Here is a 14,567-nt window from a genome sequence, read left to right as displayed (position 1 = left end):
AAAAAAAACAGAAGCACTCTCAGATCTAAATTCGAGATCGAATGACCATTTCACGTAACAACATTTAGCCAAATCGTTCCTTGGGATCAACAGTGCAGTTCAGTTTTATTGTTTAGAAGTGGCAGGTTGTCTCACTAAAGCCAAACTATTATCGTGAGTTTAATACGAATTATAATCGCTACAACTAAAGCTACGTTTTGGATCAAGACTTTTTGGAATTGAATAACGTCGTCGGACTTCAAAAGGCTTCGTCAGGGACTGTTGATAAGCATTCATGTATTCAACTATTTCTCTATGAGAAGACTAATTCTCATCCTTCTCACTAAACTCGTTTTCCTTCCTTGCATCATTCCATGTTTTACCTGAACAGTAGGAATAGGTCACTGGAAGATTATCAGCAATAAGACCTATTCGTCGGAGGTTGATTTCTGCCCTAACCTTCTCAACTAGTATGCTACCATAGACGTAATAACCTTTGACCATTTTTGTGTGTTACCGTCATTGATTATGATATATTATATACCTCGACTGTATTCAAAATATATCATTTTAGATGACATAATGATACGAAAATACCCACGTCACCTAATAGTGATTAACCTTGTGGTATTAGGTAAGCTATACTTCGTTTTTGATAACATTATTATGGTTATTATTATTAATAGAAAAATATCAGATGTAATATATTGATAATGTAACAAAAGCAAGTCTTATATGGAAACAAACATAGGATTATAAACAAGGGTCTCTCAAAAGGTATCAACTCTTATAGAATATTTAACGCTGAAAATTATAGAGGATGTAATAGGCTTTATTTTCCTGCATTGGATTCAAATAAACATTATAAGAGATGTTAAATAAAGCTTGCTCTGTTGGAAGTTATTTATCGGAATTTCTGTAACATTTTCATAAGAAATTTATAAAATTAAATTGAAATCAATATACTTGCTGAAGTTAGTTGTGTTTGATAGTACGTTGAAGCCTTGCGATGTGGGGACTGATATGGTATGGTGGAGCTCTCATCGCAAAGTTCCCTCCAGACAAAAAACGTTGAAACATCGTTGATTACGGTTTTTTATGTACAACCTGTAATCGACGTTATTCCAACGTGAGATGCCTGGTGAGTTTGGCTAAGCGTGAACCAAGGTACTTTAATCGAAGTAAATGAATTCTTATTATTTTGTACCGGCATTTCGTGTTTGTATAACGTGCTCTACTTCTCAGAGCTCATTCACCCCCCCCCCCCCCCCCTACCTTGACCTGTTGATTGAGTTTTTAGATTTGTAATATCACCATGTCAGGATTATGTCTATGTCCAAGTATTTCACCATGTCAAGATTCCTGAGTTGCCCTTATGTTTTTTATTCGTTTACTGACGTAACGTCGCTTATTTCCGGGTCATTCATGTTCTGAACAGTTCGCACTTGTATTAGTTGCCCTCTCGTTAGCCAGTTTTTCGTTTTTGTTTATCCGCCTCATTCTTTTGCTCCCAAAAACTGTAATTGAAAATACATTGAAATCTTTGGAAGCTCCGAACCAAGAGGAATATTGAGCTTGAAAATTACAGACTTGTTAAAAACCTGCATGAAAATTGAAGTTGTAGCGCTACGTAATTGGGCGAAATTGCTAACCTTAATGACTAACTCTAAGTAGTCTCACTTACGACAAAGTCTACCTTACTACCGACAGTAAACTGCTGGCTAACTGTCACTTTTAGTTCCCATTCAATCCATTAATTTTCATTCTAGTTAAGTTAATCCACTCATTAGTGGCCGGCATGTACAAGAGAAATTCGTGTAGCCGACTAACGCAAATCCTTTCAACGTTCACATTCTTGCTTTAAGCTCACGAAAAGTAGGGTTCGGAACGAACGAATAACCAAGCATTTTAATTAAGAATTTTTCGTACACCAATGCAATGTCGCGTCGTTCGAACTGCGTGGCGTACAACCGAGTGCATTAGATGCATAGGTCGGGGAAATGTCGTGGGTGCATGGCGAAATTACGCAAGATTCCGAGAAGAGAAAACAAGATATTTAGGTCGTTAAAATATTTAAAAGTTTAAAAATGAAGATTAAACTATAACTTTGTTCTATTGTGTAGAACTCTTGGGTGTTACATCATCAGTATTAGACAAATATATGTTATTTCAAAATATTGCTCCTCATAAGTGTCAGAAAATCTTGTACATATGTGTGTTTTTAAAGGAAATTATCGCTTTACCATTAATCAATCGATTACAAATAACTTTTAAGTTTAAATTCCAATTTTTCCAACTTTTATATCATGATTAGGATTTTAACAACAATAGCAGAGCTCCAGCATAATTATATTCAACTTTAATTTATTCCGTGCATTTTTCAAAGAAAAATCGCCTCGCAAATCGCTATAAATTTTACTGCATCGACAAAAGCACTGAAATCCTTGACAAAAACTAACAGGCATTAGTTTATTTATATTTATTTCCGAAGTTGTTTATTTATTGGTGCATCGATTTGTTCTCTTCGCGCTTTAACACATTAAATAATACAGCAGAGACATGACTTTGGGTAATACATAGTAATTGAAATGTGGTTGCCACTTGAATTGTGTGGTGCTACCGCAGACGCGGGACAGAACGAGTCTCGCCTGCTGAAATGCTGGGACAGCCCAAATTTTCCTCGTGCAATCATTTTTTTGTCGAAAAATATAAAGAAAAGTGTTGAAAATAAAATTATTTTCTGGTTTGTTCAATTTATATTCTCGCCAGTTTATATGAATTTTTGTAATTGCTAAAATAATTTGTTACAGCTTTTATATTAAAACTTTATAAAAGGCTTTTTTTGAGCTTTCAATGATTTTTTTAGCCATATTTTCATTGAGATTTCACTATTATAAATTAACGTTTAATAATTGTGGTTAGAAAAGCTAACCTCCCATGAATGAAGCTTCATCCAAAATCTGTTAACTTTCATTTGCTTATATTCACAGCACGTTGAGTTAAATGCTTCATTCATGTTTCAACGAGTTCCCTCAATTAGAATTTACAGCTCCGCACTCGAGTACTCGCAAAATGTTGCCTAATTCATGCAGTGAATTTTCTTCCGAGTGCATCACTTCAGAAATGTACTCATGTTGACATCTGGACTTAGGAGAGTACATTTATTGACATCTCATGTACTCATGTTGACATATGGACTTAGAAGAGTACATTTGTTGACATCTCATGTACTCATGTTGACATCTGGACTTAGGAGAGTACATTTGTTGACATCGCATGTACTCATGTTGACATCTGGACTTAGGAGAGTACATTTGTTGACATCTCATGTACTCATGTTGACATCTGGACTTAGGAGAGTACATTTGTTGACATCTCATGTACTCATGTTGACATCTGGACTCAGCACGCGTTAGGCTTGCGACCAAGTCAAGTACATAGTGGTTGTTACTAAGGAGACTCAAACAGGGTACTTAATGTAATTCTTGTGCGCTCATTTGTTTGCAGCTAATTTGGCATCTAAGTTGAGTGGATATTTTACTCAGTATGAATAAGTCTGGTTAGCAACCTGTTGCCTTCTAGAACTTGGTTGAAGCTCGGGCATTAGCTTTTTCAATTCGCATATCTTTGCCCTCATCTCACCGGTATGTCGCCTTCAGTGTTTCCTCGTTACCTGCTTGGTCGGTAGCTTTATGTTAGTGTGACACTCCTGTACCTATAGGTATCCTTCAGTGTATCAAGTGTGTGATAGTTCCGTGACAAATAGTCACGTTATACGACTAGATTCTGTGACGGGAGTGCACTTCTCTACAGTTAAAGATCTGCCCAGCAGCTCTTGATATCACGAGTGAGCTGGCCACGTCTTCTCAACTCATTTCCTGTGCAATATATAACTCTATCTGTGTTGATTGCTTACATCATCTCTCGGAGTAACTCAAGATACAAATAGCATAGGCTTGAGTGACCGATAATCTTTGAACAACACTCAACAACACTCAGGAGTTTTCTGGAAACGTGCACCTCCCCGTAGCGTGCAGAGAAAGAATGTCTCAATTTTTATATGTTCCTTTTTAAAGTGTATATATTATGTAAATAATGGTCTGATTGTTTGTTTTACATTAAGCCTGTTTATTGTTGACGGTTTGAGAATCTTAGATTATTTTTCTTGTTGCTGCATGAAAACTTTGGAAAGCCGAACTCGACCATAGGACAGCGCGAGACTTGGCAACGACGAAGGAAATCTTCTGGCGCGCTGCTGACCTATAGGTAGGCATTTAACTCATTATTCTGTAACTAATTCATGTGATTTTTCAGGCTCATAGTTTGAAGTTCGAGGAAACTTGATGTTCCGCATGAAATATTACGAATTACTCATTAGATCGAATTTTTTACAAGCTTCAAGTTCGCATTCGAAAAAATGGTCATCGTAGCCAACGCTTGAAGGCTGGTTGTTTCGGCCTAAAGCGTTATACTCAAAATTTGCAGAGATTCACCATTTTTGCCAATTATTTTGCGAATTATCATCAGCCAATTACTGCCTGCGCCAAGAACTTTCGAACTTAACAAAGTTTACGCTCGTCTGAAGAAACTTCAAGTCCTTTGCCAATTCGAACTCGATGATGTCCTGCAACGCATGGAAATAATTCACAATTCTACACTGCAGAAGAAGACTATATTTCCTCGGGAGCCCTCGTGCATTCCCTCATAGTCTACTTCTACTTTTCTCTTTACTTCGACGGACGATCTTTCATATTGCTCGTATAAACATCACGATGATCTGCCAGTTTACCTTTCTGTTACAAAAAATTCTACCAAACATTTACGGACATCATTCAGTCAATCATCATTTATGTAACCGATATGTTGAAATTCCAGTTTGTCGGTATCGAGCTTGGAATCACTTCAAAATAATTTAGCCATAAAACTATTTGAGAGATAACTGCTTGTTTTCATGTGCTACGTATCGAAAATTCTTTCTCTGCTTCAACATCGTTCGGCACAGTAACCAAGCCTCATACTTGCACAACGAATAAATTCTCGAGCAATAATTAGTACTTTTCATAACATCGAATAAATTTGAATGAAATTCATTATCCAGCACTTTAATTTAATCTTTCGCTTGATGACATCGCGTTTCGGATTGTCGGGAAAAAGAGAGCGTTTTGTCTTCACATCAAATTCATCCTATTGATGCTGAAACTTGGTTAACTTTTACATGGATATGTTCATTGAATTTGTCGCTGGAATGCAAGGAAAGTCCTTATTCGACGTTTCGTTTGTGCTTATCTGATACTCTTGCCTTGTCGCGAACTCCTCACCGAGTGCCCGCTGTCTGGCATTGCAAAGTTGCCAACGAGTGTTTACCTGCGGTCTCGCTCTGCTCCCGTTTCTTGGGTCGTGTTCTTGCCGCGTAATGAGACAAGCTTTGCTAATCTTCGAGATAACATATTTTTCTTCGAGTTTACTAAAATCCAAAACCATATAATTCGAAAAACCTTTATCAGTATTATATGAGTGGTGACTTGTATCATGAAAAGCATGTTAACCTACTACGAGTCATTTGAAAAAACGGTAGAAGCTGGCATGCTGAAAGCTTCGTAAGGAACTATTTCTACTCCTTCTATTCCGCTGCTTCAACATAGAAAGAAATAGAAGCTCTGCTCTTTAGCTCCGTACCGTTACTTCTTCTCTATAGCTGCGGTGGTGCTCTTGCTGCCGCGCTTACCATGAACTTTCTTCCTCTTGATCGTTGCGGTGGTGAACGCGGCGTAGGCGGTTACCCGCTAGAGCGCTCCTGGCTGTCTCTTGCCACACTTTAATGCTATGCTGACCGCATAACAAACGCGCGCTCTCATTTCCAGGGTGACGATCATATTTTCATGGAATATTGTCTTATTCAATTGAAAAATACGTTTTGTTTCTCTTTTGTCAATTGAGGTGTACTGTCCGATTCAACACGAGCACATACATCACGAAGTATTCAGGTGTCTGAATGCTTCGGTTCCTAGTCACCCGAAACTGACGTTTGAAGCCCTTAACTAAAAGCGTAGGCCGTTTACTGTCCCTAGCCCAAATACGGGACCTTTGCATCACTCATTGATTTTATGATTTCCGAGCCCCCTACCCCCGATCGTCCTTCAAGTCAGCCTGTACGTCGTCAGGAAGCACAGCCGGGAAGTTCCAACGAGTCCCGCCTATCCAGTGAGCCTTTTTTTCAAACAATTCTTACGCTCCGTCATCTCTCAGAGTACCGGATGTGTAATTTAACTTGACTGCCCTCATTCTCGAGACTCGCCTTGGCACAGCTCGTTCCAAATCGCTGCTGCTCCGGGAAGTCAACTCAAACTTGCGTTTCGGTCTCGTTTTCTCTACTTCTCAGTTTCGTAATTCGTCAAATTTTGACATGCATTCGCTAACTTCTAGACATGCCATCGCTCCTGCGGATTTGCTCCTTCTTTCCGACATATAAGTAGAAATATAGAGTCTCATTCTAGTGAGGCTTTATCCATTTATCTTTATAATGAATGCCTGTTATTGTATATACTATATACAAAATAAAAGTTGTTGAATAATTAACGTTATTAAGATCCATCATCGTCAGCCATTCCAAATCAAAAGCGAGACGACGAGGACGACTACAAGATTCTTTCTTCTAAAAGTAAACTTGGCGTTTCAAGGAACTATTAATGCCTTACTATTTCTAGACCTGCACGCCAGTGAACTGCGGCCCCACTTGCAAGTTGTTGCGGTGGTCGTAAATTACGGTGATGTCTTACATTATGAGCATACGACTGCAACTTTTAGATATTTATGTTATCATCCTCCATAGTAGGTGAAATGTCAATAGAAATATAATAATAGGGAAGATGCTTATCAAAATTACACCATGACAGATCAGCCAATTGCCATCCAGAAACCGAAGTTAAACTCAACCGCCGTAGAACCTACGACCACCGCCGTAGAACCTACGACCACCGCCGTAGAACTTACGACCACCACAGTAACTTGCGAGTGTAGCCGCAGTTGTCTAATGATAAATTTGCCCTCAACTCGAAACATAGGAAGGAAAGCGAGGTCCTGAGGTGACTTATATTAAGCTGCCGGCAACTAGCGAACAATGGAGTCGCGGGACGCTGTTGTGCGTCCAGAGGTTGTTTCCTTAACTGCAAGTGTATTAATGTGTCTCATGTTAGAAGTGTTCTCTCGCAGAATATGTTTGTGTTAAGTTTGTTCGTCTAAGTAAGCCCCTTTGTCATCATGAGACTTTCAATAGACTCACATGGTCTTTGATCAATCACCTACTACGGCAAAACTTATGATCTGAAGCTTCGATATTTTATTCGATGAATTTAGTCCAGGGTTTGACTTTTTCGTGCCTCATCCTTCCATAATAAATAAGCCTGACGCTCAACGCCTCTTATTTACTTTCCTTCGCTACTTAAGTTTAAACCATTCATTTTGCTATGGACTATCAGGCATGTAAGTACAAGCTTCCCTCTTGTCAATCCAGTTCACGAGGAATTAATTCAACTGCAATGGAGAAGCCACGCTACAGCCACCTGCTGTAGGCTGCAGCATTGAACTGGCTACAGTACCGGCGACTTCATTTCGATTTATCTACTTTCTTAAATAATTTCCTTCAAGCCTTTGCTGCACAAAGCCTTGACAACGCAGCCGCTTAACAATTGAAGAATTTATATGAATTATTCAATCAAAATACTTCGAGCTATCTGAGGGCAAAATAATGATTGATTCCATTTAACTATAAATCTTTACTTTGTACAGACAGCTACAATTACCTAGGTACCAATCAGCGACGTGATACTTTTTCGCTGCATATATACGAATATAAATAAAAAAAATTATTACTGCCCTGAAAATAGAATACCCTACTGCAGCCCTTAACCTAAAAACAAACCTTAAAATTGAAGCTAAAATTATAATGCCATATAAAAAATTTTCATTATGAAAAAAATAACACAAATAATAGGGAAGGTTCAAGCAGGTTCAAGAGATTAAAAACCTGGCACCGCTTGTCTTAAATCGTGCGTCCTTTAGAAGTACACGGGGATGGAAATACACATTATCCACACTAATTAGTCGCTAGACTAAGAATAACGTACGGTCGAATATTCTTTATACAATGGCAGGAAGAGAAAGAGAAAAAAAAATTCAGTGTAGGAGAAGATGGAAGAAGAACGCCAATGGAGGAACAAATGCTAATACCGTAACCAGTTTGGTTGAAACTGTCACCAAGTACCAGGCTTAATTATGGCCCAGGTTAACATTAGAAAAAATCGTTAATTGACGCTTCAACAACTCGAGAAAATTACACTGTTGGCCTATTGCACTTCCGAGAAGAAAGAGGCGAAGAAGTATGATGATGACTTAATGATAGAAGGAGGAAGAGACGAATAAATTTAATGACGACTTGGATGATAGTAGTAGAAGGATGAGTCGAAGTGTAATGATGATTTGGATGATAGTAGAAGACGGAAGAGGCGAAGTTTAAGTATGATAGGAGTTCGTGTAAAGTCAATGATGATGAGACGAAGAAGTTTAATGATGTTTTGGATGATAAGAGTTCGTGTAAAGTCAATGATTGCAAAGACTTTTGAAAAAGTATATAAATAGGTTTTCTCAATAGCATGCAAGGCTTGAGCAATGAAAACAGAAAAGTCGCCCGAGCGACTAAGCTAGTTTGTTAGTCTTCAGACCTGAATTAAGGTATAATATTTCTAATATTCATCAGGTTTTCCGCCCCGTAGGATCATGATGGGCTCAAATCGTGGCGCTAAGATGCGCATAAAATAAAGATTACATAAGTTTAATTGTGCGCCTGCACTATAAACAATAATTATACAAGCGAACATCAAATGAAAATCAAGCCCTTAGGTTTCAAGTGAAGCGTCTTGCCTTTTTCTACATGTCAATTCATGGCATATGCAATACAAGAAATTTGACCATCGAAGCAGTAGCATAGGTAGAAAATACAAGTTTGCAGTACCCTAATTCAAAAACATTAAATTTTTATATCTTTATGAAAAAGTTATCAAAATAACGGTGTGATATCAAATATCACACCGAGGATTATTTCCTAATCGCAGATGAAATAAGAATTTAAAACGACAAGCAAATCATCGAAAATGCAAAGCAGATTAATAAAACATTCACTCCACCACCACTTCAGCTCAGAAAAAGCGAAATATATAATACATAACATGATGGCCATTTCAAAAGTTATTATATACAAAAAAAGTTATATTACACTTTTTTAGCCATTTTAGAGGCCGTGCCGATGTGGCATGCGTTCACTTTGGCCGCAAATCTCAACGAGTTGAGCGTTTCGTTGATACACGCGTCCAGGGGGCTCACGTTTACCAGCATCAATGTCTTTGAGTTGCCGCCCAGTGACGCCTGAAGCAGGTGCGTCAACTTGGAATTTCTGTACGGCACGTGACTTTGCTGTGAGATAAGACACGAATATTGTTTGCTGTGAGATAAGACACGAATATTAGACAATTACTCTAATGCTGTACAACACACGTATATTATTATAACGTGTGTTGTACACGTGTCCCCCACTACATCCGTCGGGGTGAGGTGGGGACACTGTAGGCTTACATATAAAAATAGATGCATCACCCAATAGAATTTTTGTATTATTTGCCGAACTAACTATTGAGTTGAACCAAGGAAAAGAATGAGATATGATAAGTAGGTGTACTTAGATCTCAGTTGAATGGCACAAATGACAACGGATGCCATAACATTAAGTGTGAGAACGTGTTCGTCTCGAGACTCAACGGAAATATAATTAATATCGGCTTCACTTTAAATTCATAGCATTACATCTACAGGATAATTCAATTATATACAATATACGTGCATGCACGACAGAAATTATACAGGGCATTATCCAAATATAAATGCACTTCATCACTTGTATCAGAATGACCCCGCTTGGCCCGGCAAACGGACGTTTCCCTTCTACACGTCAGCTCTCTACTCGTGTTGTGAGTAAGAAAGTTGGACACTATTTGGACAATATGACCAATTCGTTTTGTGAGTGTGCAACAAAAGCACTAAACATACTTTCTGGGCAATGGCCATGATGACGTTGCCAAGGTTGCTGAGGCTGCGGTTGATGTTCTGCGTCTCCGTGAGGCGGGCCCCTTGAGACCCTGACTCCTTCAGCCGCTCAGACCCAGCCAGGTCTACCAAACTCAGACTCCCTGCAACAGGAAGCTGGGTGAATATTTCAGATATGACATGCTTTGTGTGGATGCCACTGCGTATTTTGCTGTCACTCATATCAGCGTCTTCGTATGTTACCACACACAATACTTCATATCACAATAACTTGCATCACAGCGCATCACCCAACATCCGGGAACAAAGTACAACACGCTATGCTAGCACCAGAGTACAACACACTATACCTAGCACCACAGTAGGTACAACAAACTATACCTAGCACCACAGTACAACACACTATACCTAGCACCAAAATACAACACACTACACTTAGCACCACAGTACAACACACTACCTATACCTAGCACCACAATACAACACACTACCTATACCTAGCACCACAATACAACACTCTATACCTAGTACCACAATACAACACACTACATTATACCCAGCACCACAGTGCGACAAACAATATCTAGCAACAAAAAATATCGAGCAGCTAGACATAATTTTTATAAGTTGAATGAAATATTGTGCAGCAAAGTGCCACCACACTTAATACCTGGCATAACAGTGCAAAAAAAAATACTTGGCCAATAATTAGCATCACATTTATTAGAATATACGTAAGACAAAATAATTAGCATCGCAGCAAAAAGCTGTAATGCTAATAATTAGCATGACATTCAGCAAAATATACCTAAGACAAAATAATTAGCATCACATTCAGCAAAATATACCTAAGACAAAATAATTAGCATCACAGCGAAAAATTGTAATGCCAATAATTAGCATCACATTTAGCAAAATATACCTAAGACAAAATAATTAGCATCACATTCAGCAAAATATACCTAAGACAAAATAATTAGCATCACATTCAGCAAAATATACCTAAGACAAAATATTTATCATCACAGCGACGTGCGTACCTTGAACAGTAGTGGCAGACGAGGCCTGAGTGCCAGAGAGTGCGAGGCGGAAGACCGAGTGCGACCGCGAGCTCCTGGCATTCATGTTGGTGGCGGCGACGGCGCGGTGACTCTGTGCCAGCTGCAGCAACTCGTAGATCTCCTCAGGACTGCTCACGCTCACCAACTGCTCGCAGTACCTACACTTTAACATTTTGCTGAGTATAAAAAACCTTAAGATCGCGAGAGACCCTAAGATCCCCCCAGGTAACATACCCAGAGTGTTTAGGGACACACACCCAAGGCCATGCTGAAAGCACCACCTTTTGACGGCGACTATGCGCCGTCCTCTAGCGACACCGAGAATTTAACTGAACTTCCCGGGGCTCGAACCCACGCCTAGCTCCTCCATCTCGATGCCGCTCTACCGTCGTCACTGCGCATACAGCGGCCCTATAACCACTGCGCTACAGTGACAGTATATACACGCACTCACAGAAATGAGTGGGTTTAATATTTTGGTGAGTATATACACGCACTCACAGAAATGAGAGGAGATACTGTCCAAATAGGAGGCACTTTTTATTCTTTTCATACAACAAAACATCTCTGCTACAGCAGTCACAGCCCAGGCTGATACGAGTTGGAAATTAAAATTGCGTTTAGAAGAATTCCTAGCTTTTAGCAGTAAACTATTCTAAGAATAATACTGGATTCAGCTCCAACATAGTTAATAGTTGCAGAAATAAATTTAATATTGAGCAACTTGGTCGTTAAAGTCAGAGTATCAACCCTTTGTCAAAATTATCCGTCATCGGATCTAAGTCCAGGAGCCATACCTTCAGAACTCGCTAAGTGAACGTAAATACTTACGCTCTATTTTCTTTTCCACTATTGGTGGATTTTGCTTGAAAGGCCCGCAGTGATTGGCTGATGAACTTACGATCTCTCAACTTTTTTTGAAAGTATGGCCCCCGGTCACGAATGGTTAGTTGGTGGTTAGTGTGGGTCAGTTACTCGCCCTAAAGTGGGGTACACACACGGCTCTATGCCACACAGTGGGGTACCCACACGGCTCTATGCCACACAGTGGGGTACTCTATGCCACACAGTGGAACACACACGGCGCTATGCCACACAGTGGGGTACCCACTCGGCTCTATGCCACACAGTGGGGTACCCACACGGCTCTATACCACACAGTGGGGTACACACACGGCTCTATGCAATAAAATGGGGCACCCACCCTGAGGTTGGTCACGTGGGTGTGGGCGGAGCGAGCGTCAGTCAGTTTGATTTCATATGAGAGGTTTTTCACGTCTGCAGGGGAGGCCAGCAAGTCACGTAGAGCTTCGTTGTAGATTTCTAAGATGCTCACCTCCATCTTATACTCCCAGCCCTGCAGAAAGCGCATTAAATTGCACTCAACCAGACTTGATGAGATTCTGTTTAATCCTCATGCACATACACGTATATCAGCATGAAATGGTCATAAATGGTCTACAGTGAGCAGCTGAAAAGTTAAGGGTTTGCCGACAATTATACTTCTGAGGTAACATAACGACGAAATTAAATTTTTTTAGTAACGTAACATTTCAGAAGAAAATTAATTGAACAAAAGCAGTGGGGACGAGTGTTCCTGGTTGAAACTTTACCAGAAGTTCCAATGCTGCTGCTTATTGGTAAAAACATGCATCACAAGTCACCTGCTCTGCCAGCCGCGTCATCTCCGTAAAAATATGGTCCACGGTGCGTGGAATGATGCCAGCATCAGAACCGCTGCCCCCCTCCATGGTGTAGGTCTTGCCAGAGCCCGTCTGCCCGTATGCAAACACGCAGACGTTGTAGCCGTCCAGCGTAGACTGCACTAACTGAGACACTTCCTCAAATACCTAATGGGAGAAATAACATAAATGACATCTGATTACTAACAAAAGCTACTAAATCACGTGATCTTGCAACAACTATGACACGCTAATTATTTGTATTTGTACTCTTCCCAGTTATGTTCATGGTTATAGTTAATAACCCTCCAAAGGAGAGAATGTTTAAATCGGTCTATTATATTGTTAAGAACATTATGACTGCCCGATAATGTGCAGCTAATCAGCTGTCGTAGCAAATGAAGTTCACAAAGATGCATGGTTGCAAACAACACCAGACATGGACACTGCCAAACCACATAGCAGAAAAGCTACCATTTTTAATCAGTACAGAAAGAAAAATTATTGGGAGATTAGCTATCAAGATACAGGCATCACGCATCAACTCGCGTAAAGGAAAAGGTATGAGTAATATGGGAACATGTTATCTACTTGGAGGATTAGCGTTCAAATATGAACCCCAGACTCCGTGTTTGTCTCGAGATGCTATTAAATCATCCACTGTAGTACTGGTGATGCAAAATATTTTATAACCAAATTTTATATGAAATACTTTCCATATCTAATAACGGCCTCGTGAAAGTCGTTAAAAGACGTTATATTTGAGATTAAAACCTTTGTGAACCTTTGTTTACAAATATAGTATAATGACAAATATCTACATAATCCATTAATTGAAAGCGATCCTTTAAAAAGATCCCGACTCTTTACAGAGTTTGGGAAAATGCCATAAATCCATGTCTATTAACTATACCAACAATTAAAAAATAAAGCACAGATTCAGTATGCCAAATAACAAGCAGGTTTAATAAATACAAAGCTCACAATGAGAGCAACTCACGTCAGCTTGGGTGTGTTTCGGCCCGAAGACGCGGTCGTATGCGAACTCGACGGCGCCGCTGGCGTGGCTCCGCAGCCCTGACATCGAGCTGCTGTCGGCTCCTGTGTGGGGTGAAGTTCATTGTTATTGTAAATTCTCGACGTTTAAGTTCCTTATTATTGAAAATTCTCGACTTTTAAGTTCCTTGTAAATTGTCGACGGGGGGATCGAGAGGGCGGCTTTAGGAATCAGAGTGTGAATAGGGCACTTATACAATAATGGGTCGCCATTATGTGAAAAATTCAATGAGTCACGATTCGACTCTTTGTCTATGGATACATAAACGAGTTTAAGTTTCAAACCTCAACCTAGAAATACATTACCCATTGGTAATGGTGTTTCTTTCCAGAGATCTGGCAACCATATTTACCCCCAATCGATAGAATAATGAACTTATTTCTGCAGAGGTACCCCTAATCACACCCGTCGTCAATACTGTTGGTCGCTAATGGCCTGGGGATTATGGTTGACGTCGGCAGATATTGCGTCAACAAAAATAAATGATTATATCTTAATGGCCATATTGACTATCAAGATAAACATACAATGGCAACAAGTTTTTTGACTAGCCTGCATCACACATAAGACAGGCACAGCTCCCCTGCATCACACATAAGACAGGCACAGCTCCCCTGCATCACACATAAGACAGGCACAGCTCTCCTGCATCACACATAAGACAGGCACAGCTCCCCTGCATCACACATAAGACAG

At 39.7% G+C, this 14,567-nt stretch overlaps 1 protein-coding gene across 1 annotated transcript in view; it reads right to left on the bottom strand.

Annotated features, from left to right (window-relative positions):
* Window positions 1–7,731: 7,731 nt before the first annotated feature.
* Window positions 7,732–14,567, bottom strand: part of LOC108666634 (carboxy-terminal kinesin 2) — a 14,041-nt gene continuing 7,205 nt past the window's right edge. Inside the window, exons 8-13 of the mRNA XM_047879512.1 lie at window positions 13,815–13,915; window positions 12,797–12,982; window positions 12,337–12,489; window positions 11,112–11,277; window positions 10,075–10,214; window positions 7,732–9,444 (exon numbers count right to left, since the gene is read on the bottom strand). Coding sequence (XP_047735468.1) covers window positions 9,244–9,444; window positions 10,075–10,214; window positions 11,112–11,277; window positions 12,337–12,489; window positions 12,797–12,982; window positions 13,815–13,915 — 947 coding nt within the window. The 3' untranslated portion in view covers window positions 7,732–9,243. The remainder of the gene's footprint in view (window positions 9,445–10,074; window positions 10,215–11,111; window positions 11,278–12,336; window positions 12,490–12,796; window positions 12,983–13,814; window positions 13,916–14,567) is intronic.

Source organism: Hyalella azteca, unplaced genomic scaffold (genome assembly GCF_000764305.2).
Source record: "Hyalella azteca isolate HAZT.00-mixed unplaced genomic scaffold, Hazt_2.0.2 contig366, whole genome shotgun sequence".
Classification (NCBI taxonomy): Eukaryota; Metazoa; Arthropoda; class Malacostraca; order Amphipoda; family Hyalellidae; genus Hyalella; species Hyalella azteca.
Note: the sequence above shows the minus strand (reverse complement) of the source record. Positions and strands in the feature narration are given on the sequence as shown.